Source organism: Gobio gobio, assembly GCF_949357685.1.
Source record: "Gobio gobio genome assembly, chromosome: 9".
Lineage (NCBI taxonomy): Eukaryota > Metazoa > Chordata > Actinopteri > Cypriniformes > Gobionidae > Gobio > Gobio gobio.
Window position 1 is genome coordinate 34,174,960 of NC_137115.1, and position 13,667 is coordinate 34,188,626.

At 42.6% G+C, this 13,667-nt stretch overlaps 1 protein-coding gene across 1 annotated transcript in view; it reads right to left on the bottom strand.

Moving 5' to 3' along the window:
• Positions 1 to 13,667, bottom strand: part of shank3a (SH3 and multiple ankyrin repeat domains 3a) — a gene marked incomplete at both ends in the record, with an annotated part of 329,579 nt that overhangs the window by 26,508 nt on the left and 289,404 nt on the right. The window contains one exon of the mRNA XM_079825457.1: positions 391 to 473. Coding sequence (XP_079681583.1) covers positions 391 to 473 — 83 coding nt within the window. The remainder of the gene's footprint in view (positions 1 to 390; positions 474 to 13,667) is intronic.

Below are 13,667 nucleotides of genomic sequence, written 5' to 3' on the forward strand. Positions count from 1 at the left end.
CTATCTATCTATCTATCTATCTATCTATCTATCTATCTATCTATCTATCATGTTTCAGTGGAAATTGAAAGCATACAGGGCTCAAAAAGTTACATGGTGTAGCTTTAACCAAATAAATATTAAACTATTTTTGTAGTAAAATTGTATTCAAGTCTAGCTCCATTCGAAAACTGATTGGCCAGTTTCTACAATATAATCAATTCTCAAATAAAATTATTTTTTGAAAATCCTTGTTTCACATGGAAATACATCACATTACAAAAGTAAAACGGGTTGCAAATGTCATATGTTGCTGACTTTAAGTGTGTAATGTAACCCAGTAAAGTGAAGGCGGCTGAAACTTTGACCGTCACAGCAAACTGAGGACATTAGCTCAATATCAGGTCTTACCTTTTGCTCCTCGCAACACAAAGCCGAATCCCTCATTCTCTTTCTTCTGGAGTACAGCATTCTTCTCCTCGATGATGTAATCACTGTGCATAAGAGAGAGCAGGACAGTGAGGTCAGACTCCAGCACCATGCCTTTATGAGGAGCTCCACAGTCGGGAACTTCAAGCCGGGCGGTGGAGTTTACCACCTGGACATACCCTCACAACGCTACTTTCCCTGATCCCCATCCCACTCCAATGATGAGCCAATCAGGTTAAAAGCTGTGGCTGTGAGAGTGTGGACAATATGAAAAAAAAATCTGTTCCAGTCCTTCTGTTTGACTCCAGTGCAGCCTCTTTAACTGCATTAGGAGATTGGACCAAATATCCAGCCTCTTATTAAATGAAGGGATGTAAATATGAGGGCCTTCAACTCTTTCACTGTCCAACTCCAAATGCACAAAAAAAGGCAGAAAAGTAAAAAAGATTATGTTAATCCTGCATCCATGCCTTATAGTGCAGCGCCTATCAGTGATTAAAAGATGGGATGAGCATTCACAAAAGAGAAAGCGAGTCAGAGAGACACAAAGGATCTTTCTCTATGGTGGTCTCTTCCCCCATCACAATTCCGAACACACATACACACACACGGTCCATCTGTCTGGATGCATGGAGATAGCTATCATCAGCGCTATAACAGCAGGGACAAATCTGTTCTTCCTTACTCTTGTGAGCCACAGTTACCCGCCTGTAGACATGATCAGTCCCCCGCCAACACACACATACAAACAGTGCACTTAGACATACAAAAATCACATTACTAACCTCACTGCTATGATTAACTGTGCTGTTCTAACAGCTGTGCTGTTCTCCTTTTACATGACATATGGTGGAAACTTATATCTAAAAAAGTAAAACAGTTGATTGGCTTTTGCCACTTGAAACTGTGCTGGGTTAAAGTAGACATGAAATAAAATGTCACCCTACCTATTTTCTAAATGAATGCTATTGATCTCATCAGCCGTGGGCAGGTGTGGCAGAGCCCCACCAACATATTCATCCAAAACATAGACCTTTATATAAAGTGAATCAATAATAAATTGTAAATGTGTTTAGAATTCTGCAATAAATATTTTCGGATTATTTGAAATCATAAAGTGAGAAGGATATATTAAAATGTAGCGCATGGCTTCGGCAGGTATGTATTACTAAGCGGGCAGCAGGTCTCTTTTCCCCTTCCCAGTTTTACAGCGCCCCTCAATTTTTTTCAATGTAAATTTGTGATGAAAAATTTAACTGCAGCACTCAAACTGAGAGCCATTGGGGCAGATTTGCCCCACTTATTTTCACGTTATCTTACGTAAACCTCGGTCTAGACCAACACAGCATCAAGTCAGTAACTAGTTGGCATGTCTGTTCTTCCTATGTGGAGAAGCGTATCAAATTAATGAAAGCATATATCCTTAGTTTAAACGTGCTCATGTGAATATATAGTTCTGTTGTGTTTGTTTCATGGCTGAGAATAGACATTACTTTCTTTTCCTCACTGAAATTCATCTACAACTAGTAATATTTTAAAACAACATTTGGAGGCAATAAATATGCAAAATGCAACATCTGCAAAAAGTGTTCTGTGTGTGTTCAGCGATGACAAAGCTTACAAAATGTCTATAAACTGGCGCTAAGACCCAGAATCTGCCCTACCTAAATTTACGTTCAGGAGCCACAACTGGATCTTATTGTGAAAGATTCATCCATGCATGTGTTTAACTTTAAAAAAAAATTGTTTGTAACTAGATTTTCCGGTGAAGTATGCCAGATGCCAATAATTGATTCACTTAATAAACTATTACCCTTTCTTACCATTGATAATCTGTTCCACTCTTATGTATGTCACATTACAGAAGAAAAGATCTGTTGTAACTTATGTTTTACTTATGTTACTTACCCATTATTTGTAATTTTTTGGGAAATTTACTCAAACCACAAAACCCCCTCACTTACAGAATCTACAGAAGAGCACTGTAATCATTTCCTGGACTTTTTCAAAACAAAAATAGACTCAATTCACTCTACCTTTCCTGGATCCTCACCACTATCCACCCTGACTATCCACTCACATCCTGCCATTTCGGAGACCCTACATCGTTTTCCAGAAATCTCACAGCAAGAGGTTGAGACGATAAATAAAAGGATGAAACCTACCACCTGTGCCCTCGACCCTTTTCCTACAGCTCTAGTGAAAGTAAACACCTCTGTCCTAAGTCCTCTGATTACCACTATAATAAACAACTCCCTCCAGTCTGGCAATGTTCCATCTGCCCAAAAAACTGCCATAATCAGACTACTTCTCAAAAAACCCACCCTTGACCCAGATGTGCTTGCAAATTACAGGCCCATTTCCAATCTCCCATTCCTCTCCAAAGTACTGGAAAAAGTTGTAGCTTCCCACCTCCAGGATCATCTCAAATACAACAATCTTTTCGAAAAATTTCAGTCTGGTTTCCGCTCTGCACACAGTACGGAAACAGCCCTGGTTAGAGTCACAAATGACCTACGGATGACAGCTGATGCAGGCTCACCATCCCTCCTCATACTCCTCGATCTGTCTGCTGCATTCGATACAGTGGATCATGGCATACTCCTTAACCGGCTGCATCAAACCACTGGACTCACTGGCACTGCTCTTAACTGGTTTAAATCGTACCTCACTAACAGAACAGAGTACATTTCACTTGGAAGTGCAAGGTCCCGGCAACACACAGTTACCTGCGGGGTTCCTCAGGGGTCAGTCCTTGGCCCCATTCTCTTCATCATTTACATCATCCCCCTCGGCCATGTCATTAGCCGCTATGGAGTCTCATTTCACTGCTATGCTGATGACACACAACTGTGCATGAAATCAGAAACACACACCTCCATTTCAACCACATCTTCCCCGTCTTCAACACTTACTGCCTGTCTGGAGGAGATAAGGGTGTGGATGAAGCACAACTTCCTCCAGTTAAACAGTTCTAAAACTGAGGCAATTCTTGTTGGCACACCACATCAAACCCAGTCTGGTCATGACATTCCCCTCTCCACAACTGTCACCAATCTTGGTGTAAGATTTGATCCACAACTCAGCTTCGAAGCCCACATCAAAAACCTCTGCAAAACATCTTTCTACCATCTCAGAAACATTGCAAAACTCCGTCCAACGCTATCCTTAGCAGATGCTTAAAAACTGGTCCACGCTTTTGTCTCCTCCAGACTGGATTACTGTAACGCACTTCTCATCGGGATCCCTAACAAAAGCTTGCAGAGACTGCAATATGTTCAGAAAAGTGCTGCTAGGATCCTGATGAGAGTTCGAAAATACGATCACATCACACCCATTCTCCATTCACTTCACTGGCTTCCTGTATCCGCCAGGATTGAATATAAGGTCTCCCTTCTAACCCACCAGTGCATCTATGGAAATGCCCCCCCCCCCCCCATCTGAAAGAACTACTTACACCTTCTACTACAACTCGATCACTCCGTTCAACAAACTCAAACCGCCTCCTTCTCCCCAAGACAAAGCTCAGTACCATGGGTGATCGGGCTTTCTGTTCTGCCGCTCCTCAGATTTGGAATGCCCTCCCCGACCATCTGAGGGCACCTCAAACTACTGAGACTTTTATAAAAGGACTTAAAACATTTCTTTTTAGGAGAACTTATAACTTTTAACTATTCAATCTATTAGTATTTTATCCTTCTTAAATTATCTTAACTGTAGCACTTTGAGATTTGTTCCAAATGTAAAGTGCAGTACAAATAAAATGTATTATTATTATTATTATTACTTTCTCTAGAATTACCCGGAGCAGAGCGATCGGGGGAAATGCGTACAAACGTAGCCTTGGCCACATCTGCACCATGGCATCCAGCCCACGCGGAGGACTGGATTTCAGGGTGGACCAGCCAATATGCATGCGCTAAGTGCGCGTTTCAGAACAATGACTATTTCTATAGCAACCTGAGCTTTTAACAGCAGCTGCCGTGACACAATGTCTTTATCAATTGCCGATTTATTTTATTTAGAAAGCGGAACTTTTTTGGGCATTGCACCATCTCCCATTCTGGCCAGGCCGAACGGAAGAATCCGATACTGGTAGGCTTCACCCCCGAAAGCGAACCTTAGGAAATTATGTGAAGAAGGATGGAAATATGGAAGTACATGTCCTTTAGATCTATCATGACAAAAAAGTCCTCGAATATGATTTGAGTCATGATAAGAGGAATCGTCAACCGTCAATCAGGGGATGCAAACCTGGCTGCTTTCATCAAAGAGGGCCAGGCGAGAGCGAAGTGTTCCTATTGGAAGATGCTCACAGTGAGTACAGTCATCCCCCTCGAGAGCTGACCGTGTGTCAATGTCAGACGCAGCATGTTGATCCCTCGAAAGGGAACTCACGCTAATGTTGTTTCAAACCTATGAGTTTATTTCTTCCGTGGAACACAAAACAAGATATTTTGAAGAATGCTGGGAACCAAACAATATTGGAAATTATTGACTTCCATTGTATAGACCAAAATGTGGATGTTTCTACAACTGTACAAAACGCATGAATATTTAAAGGGGAAATTATAAATTATTTTATGATTGGCCATATCTATTGCTAAACAACTTGCCAGGGGCGGTTCTAGACCCTTTTTATCTCCCCTAAACTTCTGCCCCAGCCCCCCTAAAAAATATGCGATTAACCTTTAAAACATATGAAACTGGCGGGAGGCTTCGGCTTCGTCCCGTCTTTTAGTCAGCGTGCTCTTCAATCCGCAGCGGCGCCGAGCAGAGCGCACGCCAGAAGCTGAGGTGTGTGCGTTGATCTGAGCCTCATTGGTCTGTTACCTCTCGTCAATGTCAAAATATTTGAGAAAACCAATCAAATCAGAGTAGGCGGGCTTTACATTCACACAGAATCTGCTGAGGCTAAGCGCGAATTTTAGCAGCACGACTCGACGTCAAGTGAGAGAAATGTAAATTAAGACAGCTGTTTAAGTCAGAAATATTAAACAAAGACAAAAATATTCAGGCAAATGAATACACTTTTGTCTAATTTCGCCATTGTGAATTGACAATAGGCCTATGTAATGTGATTCATAATGTAATTAACAAACAAGAAAAATTAACAAAGCCGTATTTTTCATATTAGGCATAAGATTAATAATGAATGTGTACATATTGTAAATTAATATCATTACATTTGTAGCCTTCAGTAAATAAAAAAAAGCTCAGCTATTTCAGCCTGTATTGGGCATAAGATTAGTATGAATGTGTTTATATTGTGAATTAATTTAATAAACTTAAAACTTCAATAAACAGTAAATTAACGTGTCTAAGAAAAGTATTCATAAAACATATAAATATCAGTATGTTAATATGTAAACCATATGTTTACTTTCTTCACTGATGAAAATGGAAAAACTATATCAGTCAAAGCTCAGCGTTAGGAGGGGAAGAGACTGGGCAAGATAAAAACAGAGAAAAAGAGAGATGTGGAGATAAGAAAGAAAAACAATCTACTGCCCAGTGACATGGTTTTCAAGCTATTGTTATCAAATTTTTTGGCCTTCAGAACATCTTAAAATGCACATATGTAGACCTATAGTGTCCAGGTGCCATGTGCACTGATGGACACTCTTATGCCTGAACATGGTGTTCGTTATGGACAAACCGTAACTAGCACAGAAGTCCAATAACTAAACACCACTCGGGTTCAGATCAGAGGGGCCGTTCCTCCCAATCACGCCCCTCCAGGTGTCACTGTCATTGCCCACGTGGGCGTTGAAGTCCCTCAATAGAACGACGGAGTCCCCAGTCGGAGCACTTTCCAGCACCCCTCCCAGAGACCCCAAGAAGGCCGGGTACTCTGCACTGCCGTTCGGCCCGTAGGCACAAACAACAGTGAGAGACCTATCCCTGAGCCGAAGCCGCAGGGAAACGACCCTTTCGTTCACCGGGGTAAACTCCAACACATGGCGGCAGAGCTGGGGGGCTATAAGCAAACCCACACCAGCCCGCCGCCTCTCACCATGGGCAACTCCGGAGTGGTGAAGAGTCCATCCTCTCTCGAGGAGTGTGGTTCCAGAGCCCAAGCCGTGCGTAGAGGTGATTCCGACTATCTCTAGTCGCAATCTAGTTCCGACTATCTCTAGGTCAATGACAGTGACACCTCACGCACAATCTCAGGCTCCTTCCCCGCCAGTGAGGTGACATTCCATGTCCCAAGAGCCAGTTTCCGTGTCCAGGGATTGGGTTGTCTAGGCTCCTGCCTTCGACTGCTGCCCGATCTTCTCTGCACCGGCCCCTTATGGTCCCTCCTGTGAGTGGTGGGCCCACGGGAAGGTGTCCCCACGTCGCTCCTTTGGGCTGAGCCCGGCCGGACCCCGTGGGGGAAGGCCCGGCCACCAGACGCTACGGGGTGCTGGAGGGTTCATGGGAGTTTGCCCAACCAGTCCACATGTGTTTTGTGGATTTGGAGAAGGCATTCGACTGTGTCCCTCGCGGCATCCTGTGGAGGGTGCTTGGGGAGTATGCGGTCCGGGGTCCTTTGCTAAGGGCTGTCCGGTCCCTGTACGACCAAAGCAGGAGTTTGGTCCGCATTGCCGGCAGTAAGTCAGACTTGTTCCCGGTGCATGTTGGACTCCGGCAGGGCTGCCCTTTGTCGCCGGTTCTGTTCATAATTTTTATGGACAGAATTTCTAGGCGCAGCCAGGGGCCGGAGGGTGTCAGGTTTGGGGACCACGCGGTTTCGTCTCTGCTCTTTGCGGATGACGTTGTCGTGTTGGCCCCTTCTAACCAGGACCTTCAGCATGCACTGGGACGGTTTGCAGCCGAGTGTGAAGCGGCTGGGAGGAGGATCAGCACCTCCAAATCCGAGGCCATGGTCCTCAGTCGGAAAAGGGTGGTTTGCCCACTTCAGGTTGGTGGAGAGTTCCTGCCTCAAGTGGAGGAGTTCAAGTATCTAGGGGTCTTGTTCACGAGTGAGGGGAGGATGGAACGGGAGATTGACAGACGGATCGGTGCAGCTTCTGCAGTAATGCGGTCGATGTACCGGTCTGTTGTGGTGAAGAAAGAGCTAAGCCGTAAGGCGAAGCTCTCGATTTACCGGTCAATCTACGTTCCTACTCTCACCTATGGTCATGAGCTTTGGGTCATGACCGAAAGGACAAGATCCCGGATACAGGCGGTCGAAATGAGCTTTCTCCGCAGGGTGGCTGGGCGCTCCCTTAGAGATAGGGTGAGAAGCTCAGTCACTCGGGAGGAACTCGGAGTAGAGCCGCTGCTCCTCCACATCGAGAGGGGTCAGCTGAGGTGGCTCGGGCATCTGTTCCGGATGCCTCCTGAATAGTTTACTTCAAAATTAAAATGTCCTGATAATTTACTCACCCCCATCTTATCCAATGTGTTTGTGTCTTTCTTTCTTCAGTCGAAAATATGTTTTTTGAGGAAAACATTCCAGGATTTTTCTCCACATAATGGACTTCAATGGCAACCAAAATGTTGAAGGTCCAAATCAATGCAGTTTCAAAGGGCTTCGAAGGGCTTCAGAGGCTCTGCATGATCCCAGACATGGAATAGGGTCTTATCTAGCGAAACAATCTGTCATTAAAAAAAAAAAAAAAAAAAAAAACATATATATATATATATATATATATATATACAATGTATATAAAGGTCACGCTAGACGTATGGGGAAGTACCGTCCCAAGCGAACGTGCGAGGACTAATACAAACGCCCTTTACCAAAAAACACTTCATCTTCAACTTCAAAATCGTCCGACATCATTGTTTTACCTTTTTTTGCTAAAGGACGTTTGTATTAGTCTTTGCATGTGCGCTTTATAAACACGGGGCGGTACACTTCTGCCTACGTCTAGTGTGACCTTTGCAACGTGATTATGTAATCACTGCCGTGCCGCAGAGCAGCGCAAGATGATCAATTTAGGTTTAAAAGTATATTCATTTTAAATCTTTTTTTAAAATGACCGATCGTTTCGCTAGATAAGACCATTTTCCTCGTCTGGGATCGCGCAGAGCCTCTGAAGCCCTTTGAAACGGCATTGATTTGGCCCTTCAACATTTTGGTGGCCATTGAAGTCTATGATGTGGAGAAAAATCCTTGAATTTTTTCCTCAAAAAACTTAATTTCTTTTAGACTGAAGAAAGAAAGACATGGACATGATGGGGGTGGATAAAATATCAGGAAATTTTTATTTTGAAGTGAACTAATTCTTTAAGTGTGGTGTGAAAAACACGTTACAGTGATAATATATATATATTTTTTTAGATTAGTTTGTGTTCCCTGGGAATCAAACCAATGACCTTGGCATTGCTAATGCCATGCTCTACCAGTCAAGCTACAGGAAAATATATTAATTGTATTACAGAAAAATCTATATCTCTAAACATAGCAATTAATTTATAACAACTCCCATACCATCTAGAAATCTGTTTTACAAACAGAGCATAATAAAGTCCTTGTGAACAGCTGCTTGTAGAATAATTACCACAAAACGACTAAAAGCTGTCTGTGATCGCATGGGACCAGAGCAACGACTGGTGTCTGTATCATCAACTATTAGAAGAAAGCTCATCTCTCTTTCTCTCTTTCTTTCTCTCTCTCTCTCTCTCTCTCTCTCTCTCTCTCTCTCTCTCTCTCTCTCTCTCTCTCTCTCTCTCTCTCTCTCTCTCTCTCTCTCTCTCTCGTACCCAGAGGGTCTTCATCACTGATGCATTAGGAGTGACAAGAATCTAATTAAGCAGTGGAGAATCAATTAGATCAATTACAGATGATTCGTGTCGTTAGCGCCTCGGGTTAACGAAATGCTCTGTCCTACAGAACAACAGTCACGCCTGTGATAACATCAGTGTACGGTCGGGCATCTGGAACAGGCATTTGCTGTGGATTTGTTTACGAACAAAATCTCAGACAAGCCACATTAAACTGGGACAGTGTAATATTTGGGTTGTACTTTCCATTATTTATTTAATAAATATAAGTTATCACTTAGAAAAAGTAACACAGAACAAATGCTTAATATGATATCTCGTCCCTTATTTCACACACACACACACACACACACACACACACACACACACACACACACACACACACACACACACACACACACACACACACACACACACACACACACACACACACACACACACACACACACACACACACACACACGCGCACACACACACGCACGCACGCACGCACGCACGCACGCACGCACACACACACACACACACACACACACACACACACACACACACACACACACACACACACACACACACACACACACACACACACACACACACACACACACACACACACACACACACACACACACAAACGCACATATGAAATGTCCCCCAATTTATCTTGAAGCCAATACGCAAGTGACTTAAACTGCAATTCATCAACTGACTGCTAAAGACTTTCGTTTGTCTGCTGTCGTTTGTTTGCTGTCTGTCATTACGTCACCTCAGCTCCGCCCACATCCCGCCTCTTTGCCCATTTTCTGTTATCCGGGGGTGACGCGCGATGACGCGCTGCCAAGATGGCAACGGCCAGGTCAACCCTACTTTACGCTTCAAAACTGCTCTTCAGAATCCTATGGGTGACGTTACGAACACTACGTCCATATTTTTTTACAGTCTATGTGTAATACCTGTGTCATTATACAAATTTGTGTCCTCATAAATTACAAAAACAAACACACACGATGTCCATTGTTGAAAAGAGTAAGTATCACTTAAGTACTTACGTGAAAGTGCATGACATTTTATGTACATTGTCTGGGCTGTCTTATGGAAAATTTCAGTCATATAAAGGCATTAAACATTTCAAATATTTGTTATACACTTACAAAAACCCTCACAGTCAAGTTCAGCTAATCTAGCACCTAATGATAATTTGATGAGATAATGAAGTGTGAAAATGAATATAATGGCCATTAGACCTCAGGAAGAAGGTTTCCTGTAGCGCTGACTTCAGTGTGTCAATGTAGAGAGTACAACTGTGTCGAGGGGAACGCACATGAGCTGGTTAGCTCCACATTGTCCATGTCATGAAGCTAAACATGTACAGTGACTGATTTTCACATATGGCCTAATGAACACTAGCGAGAGGCGTGAAAAGAGGGTTAACAGCACACATTTAACTTCAGCCAGTTAACCAGCTCTCACAGCTGCAAAAAGCATGCAAAAAGGTTTAACCCTCTGGGGTTCTTTATTTATTGGTCACACTCAGGACCTTCCGGTCAAAAATGACTCGGAGGGCAGGATTAAGATAAAAAAAGATTTGAGTCAAATCAATGAAATATATTTTTGTTCAATAATATTTTTTTTGAGATAATTTTATGATTTATAATTAATATTTATGCAATAATTATGACCCATTTTTTCCCATTGAATATATTAAAAAAATTATATATATATAATTTTTTTAAGTTTTGTGTGTGTGTGTGAGTTTTTTTTTGTCTGTTTTGCACTCTTGATGTTTTAGAGATTCACCCCTTCACTGTTGAGTCCTTTTTTCTGCATCCTGGCTGATTTGTAGATTGTATGCACAAAAAAACGTCTCGGGTTATGACTATAACCCACCCTTGTTCCCCGAGAAGGGAACGAGACACTGCGTCATCGTGATGACACTTTGGGGAACGCCCCTCGCGTAAAGCATCTGAAGAAACAGTAGAATCAGCCCAATCCGATTGGTGTTGCATGATGACGTAGTATGTGACGGCCTCATCTAAGGGAGCAGCTCGACAGGGCCGCAACCTCCACTCTTAGATGAATATCCAGACAAGTTGGGCGACAGACTGATTAAAGTATCTAACTTATCAAAGTCAGATAACATGACACTCAATTCCTCAGAATTAAATGTCATCATAATCACCCAACCCGTGCAACCTGGTCTGAACGATAGGCTGAGTAAAAAATACATCTAACTCCTCAAAGTCAGAAAATATTTTAATTTAATTCCTCGGAATTAAATGCAGCCATAATACAGTGAAACATGGTCTGAATGATAGGCTGAATATCTAACTCCTCAAAGTCAGATCACATTTCATTTAATTCCTCAGAATTAAATTCAGCCATAATCATCAGAAGATACTGTTTTTATTGTATCATATACGGCTCGTAAACCACACGCTGCCTCAGCAACGTGGTTCAAGCCATTATAATACAATTAGCTTTCATCCCTCGAGAAGAAAGCCAACAGTATCACATTTCACAAATACGGTGAAACATGGTCTAAATGATAGGCTGAATATCTAACTCCTCAAAGTCAGATCATATTTAATTCCTAAGAATTAAATGCAGCCACAATCATCAGACGATACTGTTTTATTGTATTTAAACGGACTCATAAACCATTCATCCCTCGAGAAGAAAGCCAAACAGGCGCGAGGCTGAAACACCTGAAAGGCGCACGGTAGTACGCATCGAGATATTTCTCAATGAAAACAGCCCACCCCCTCAGGAGCTGACTGCATGCCTCGCACCCACAGTATCACATGCCTTCTCACCATGTCACGTTGTATCACTCTAATAGCAGACCTAAACCTAAACCTAAACCTACGCGTCGCCTCGGCAACGCAAGGTTGAATCTGCATTAGGAAAGGCGAGCCTCGATACGGAGCCCATCTAATTCCTCAGAATCAGACAGCTCACGCATCGGGTCCTTCACCCCGGGGGAAGAAGCCGCAGGGCTTAAACCAGGGCTTCCACGCGGGGAAGGAGGACAATGGAGCTGTCACTGGGAAGGAGAAGATGCCTCAGCACTCTCAAGTTCCCTTGACAGATCCATCTGCGAGTCCATGATAGATCAACCGTGTTGCCTCAACAGCACGGGACCAGCCACGGAATTCACGAGCCCTGAATGCTTGTGAAAACAACGTTGGTAGATAACAACACCAAATACTCTCAGACTGGTAACACAGAGCGCAAACGCTGAAGAGCAAAAAAGCTATCTCTGTTGCGTTCAGACGTCTCTTTGTATCTTCCGGGTATGCCGTCACATACTACGTCATCACGCAGCACCAATCGGATTGGGCTGATTCTACTGTTTCTTCAGACGCTTTATGCGAGGGGCGTTCCCCAAAGTGTCATCACGATGACGCAGTTCGAGTTCCCTCGAAGGGGAACTCTGTATTTTCATATTTTTGCCGATTTCCCATTCATTTCCTATGGGGGTCATTTTTGACCCGAAGGTCCTGAGTGTGACTATTATTTTTATGACCACTTAGACTTTTCAAATCCTGTCCCCAATTTTTTGGGGTGTTCATATACCAAGTACCAATAAAGTCACCAAGTTTCGGACCATTCCGATTTTGCTACGATTTAAAACAAAAAAATTTTAAACGCTTCGGGTCATTTTTGACCCGAAGAACCCCAGATGGTTAATGGGGTTACCTATGGTTCTTGACTCATTTTTAAAGAACCCTTTATGCCAAAAAGGAGAATTGACTGAGGATAAATGATTGCATAAAACCTTTGTTTTACTGGTCATTTCAATTTGTTTAGTGATAAAGTATGTTTACGAGCTTAAAGTATGTTAACCAACTAAATCTATGAAAAGATCCCATGATATATGAAGCACCTGACAGAACAATTTAAGTTTCTATGTAGAACCTTTTCTTCTAAGAGTGGCAGTCTGATAAACCAGTTATAACCAGGCTACAAGACCAGCTAAGACCTGTTTTCTTTCAGTAGAGTTACAGTTTAAATTGATTAGAAGACTTGTAATGTTAGCTTAATGCAGTTTGGCACACTAACATGCTAATATTTACATTGATTAGCATGCTTCTAAATGAACCTTGTGTTGGGAGACCTTTTTTTCAGCAAGGTGATGTTCTTTTCATTCATATCTCAAATTGTGAAATCGATGACTTTAAGAGTCTGGGAGAGGCTTCATTTGCCTTGTGTGTTTAGAGTCTATTTCTCTGATACAGCAGGTAATTGATTTGACTGGGTGCAGTTCTTTAGGCTGCTGTTCTAGACCTGTTTGCTGTTGTTGAGCAGCTTGGCAAGAGAAGATGAATGGAGTAAAAAGTATCAGTTTGACAGAGAGACTCCAGTAATTAATCCTCTCTCGCTCACTCTCTCTCTCTTACTCTATTCTCTATGTAATCTTATCCCTCATCCTCCCTCCCACATCAATCAGTCTTTAATTTCAGAAACACTTTTCATTACAGTGTTATCACAGAACTGAATAAAATAGCAGTAACAAAACTGAGAAGGGGTATGCAAGCATAAAG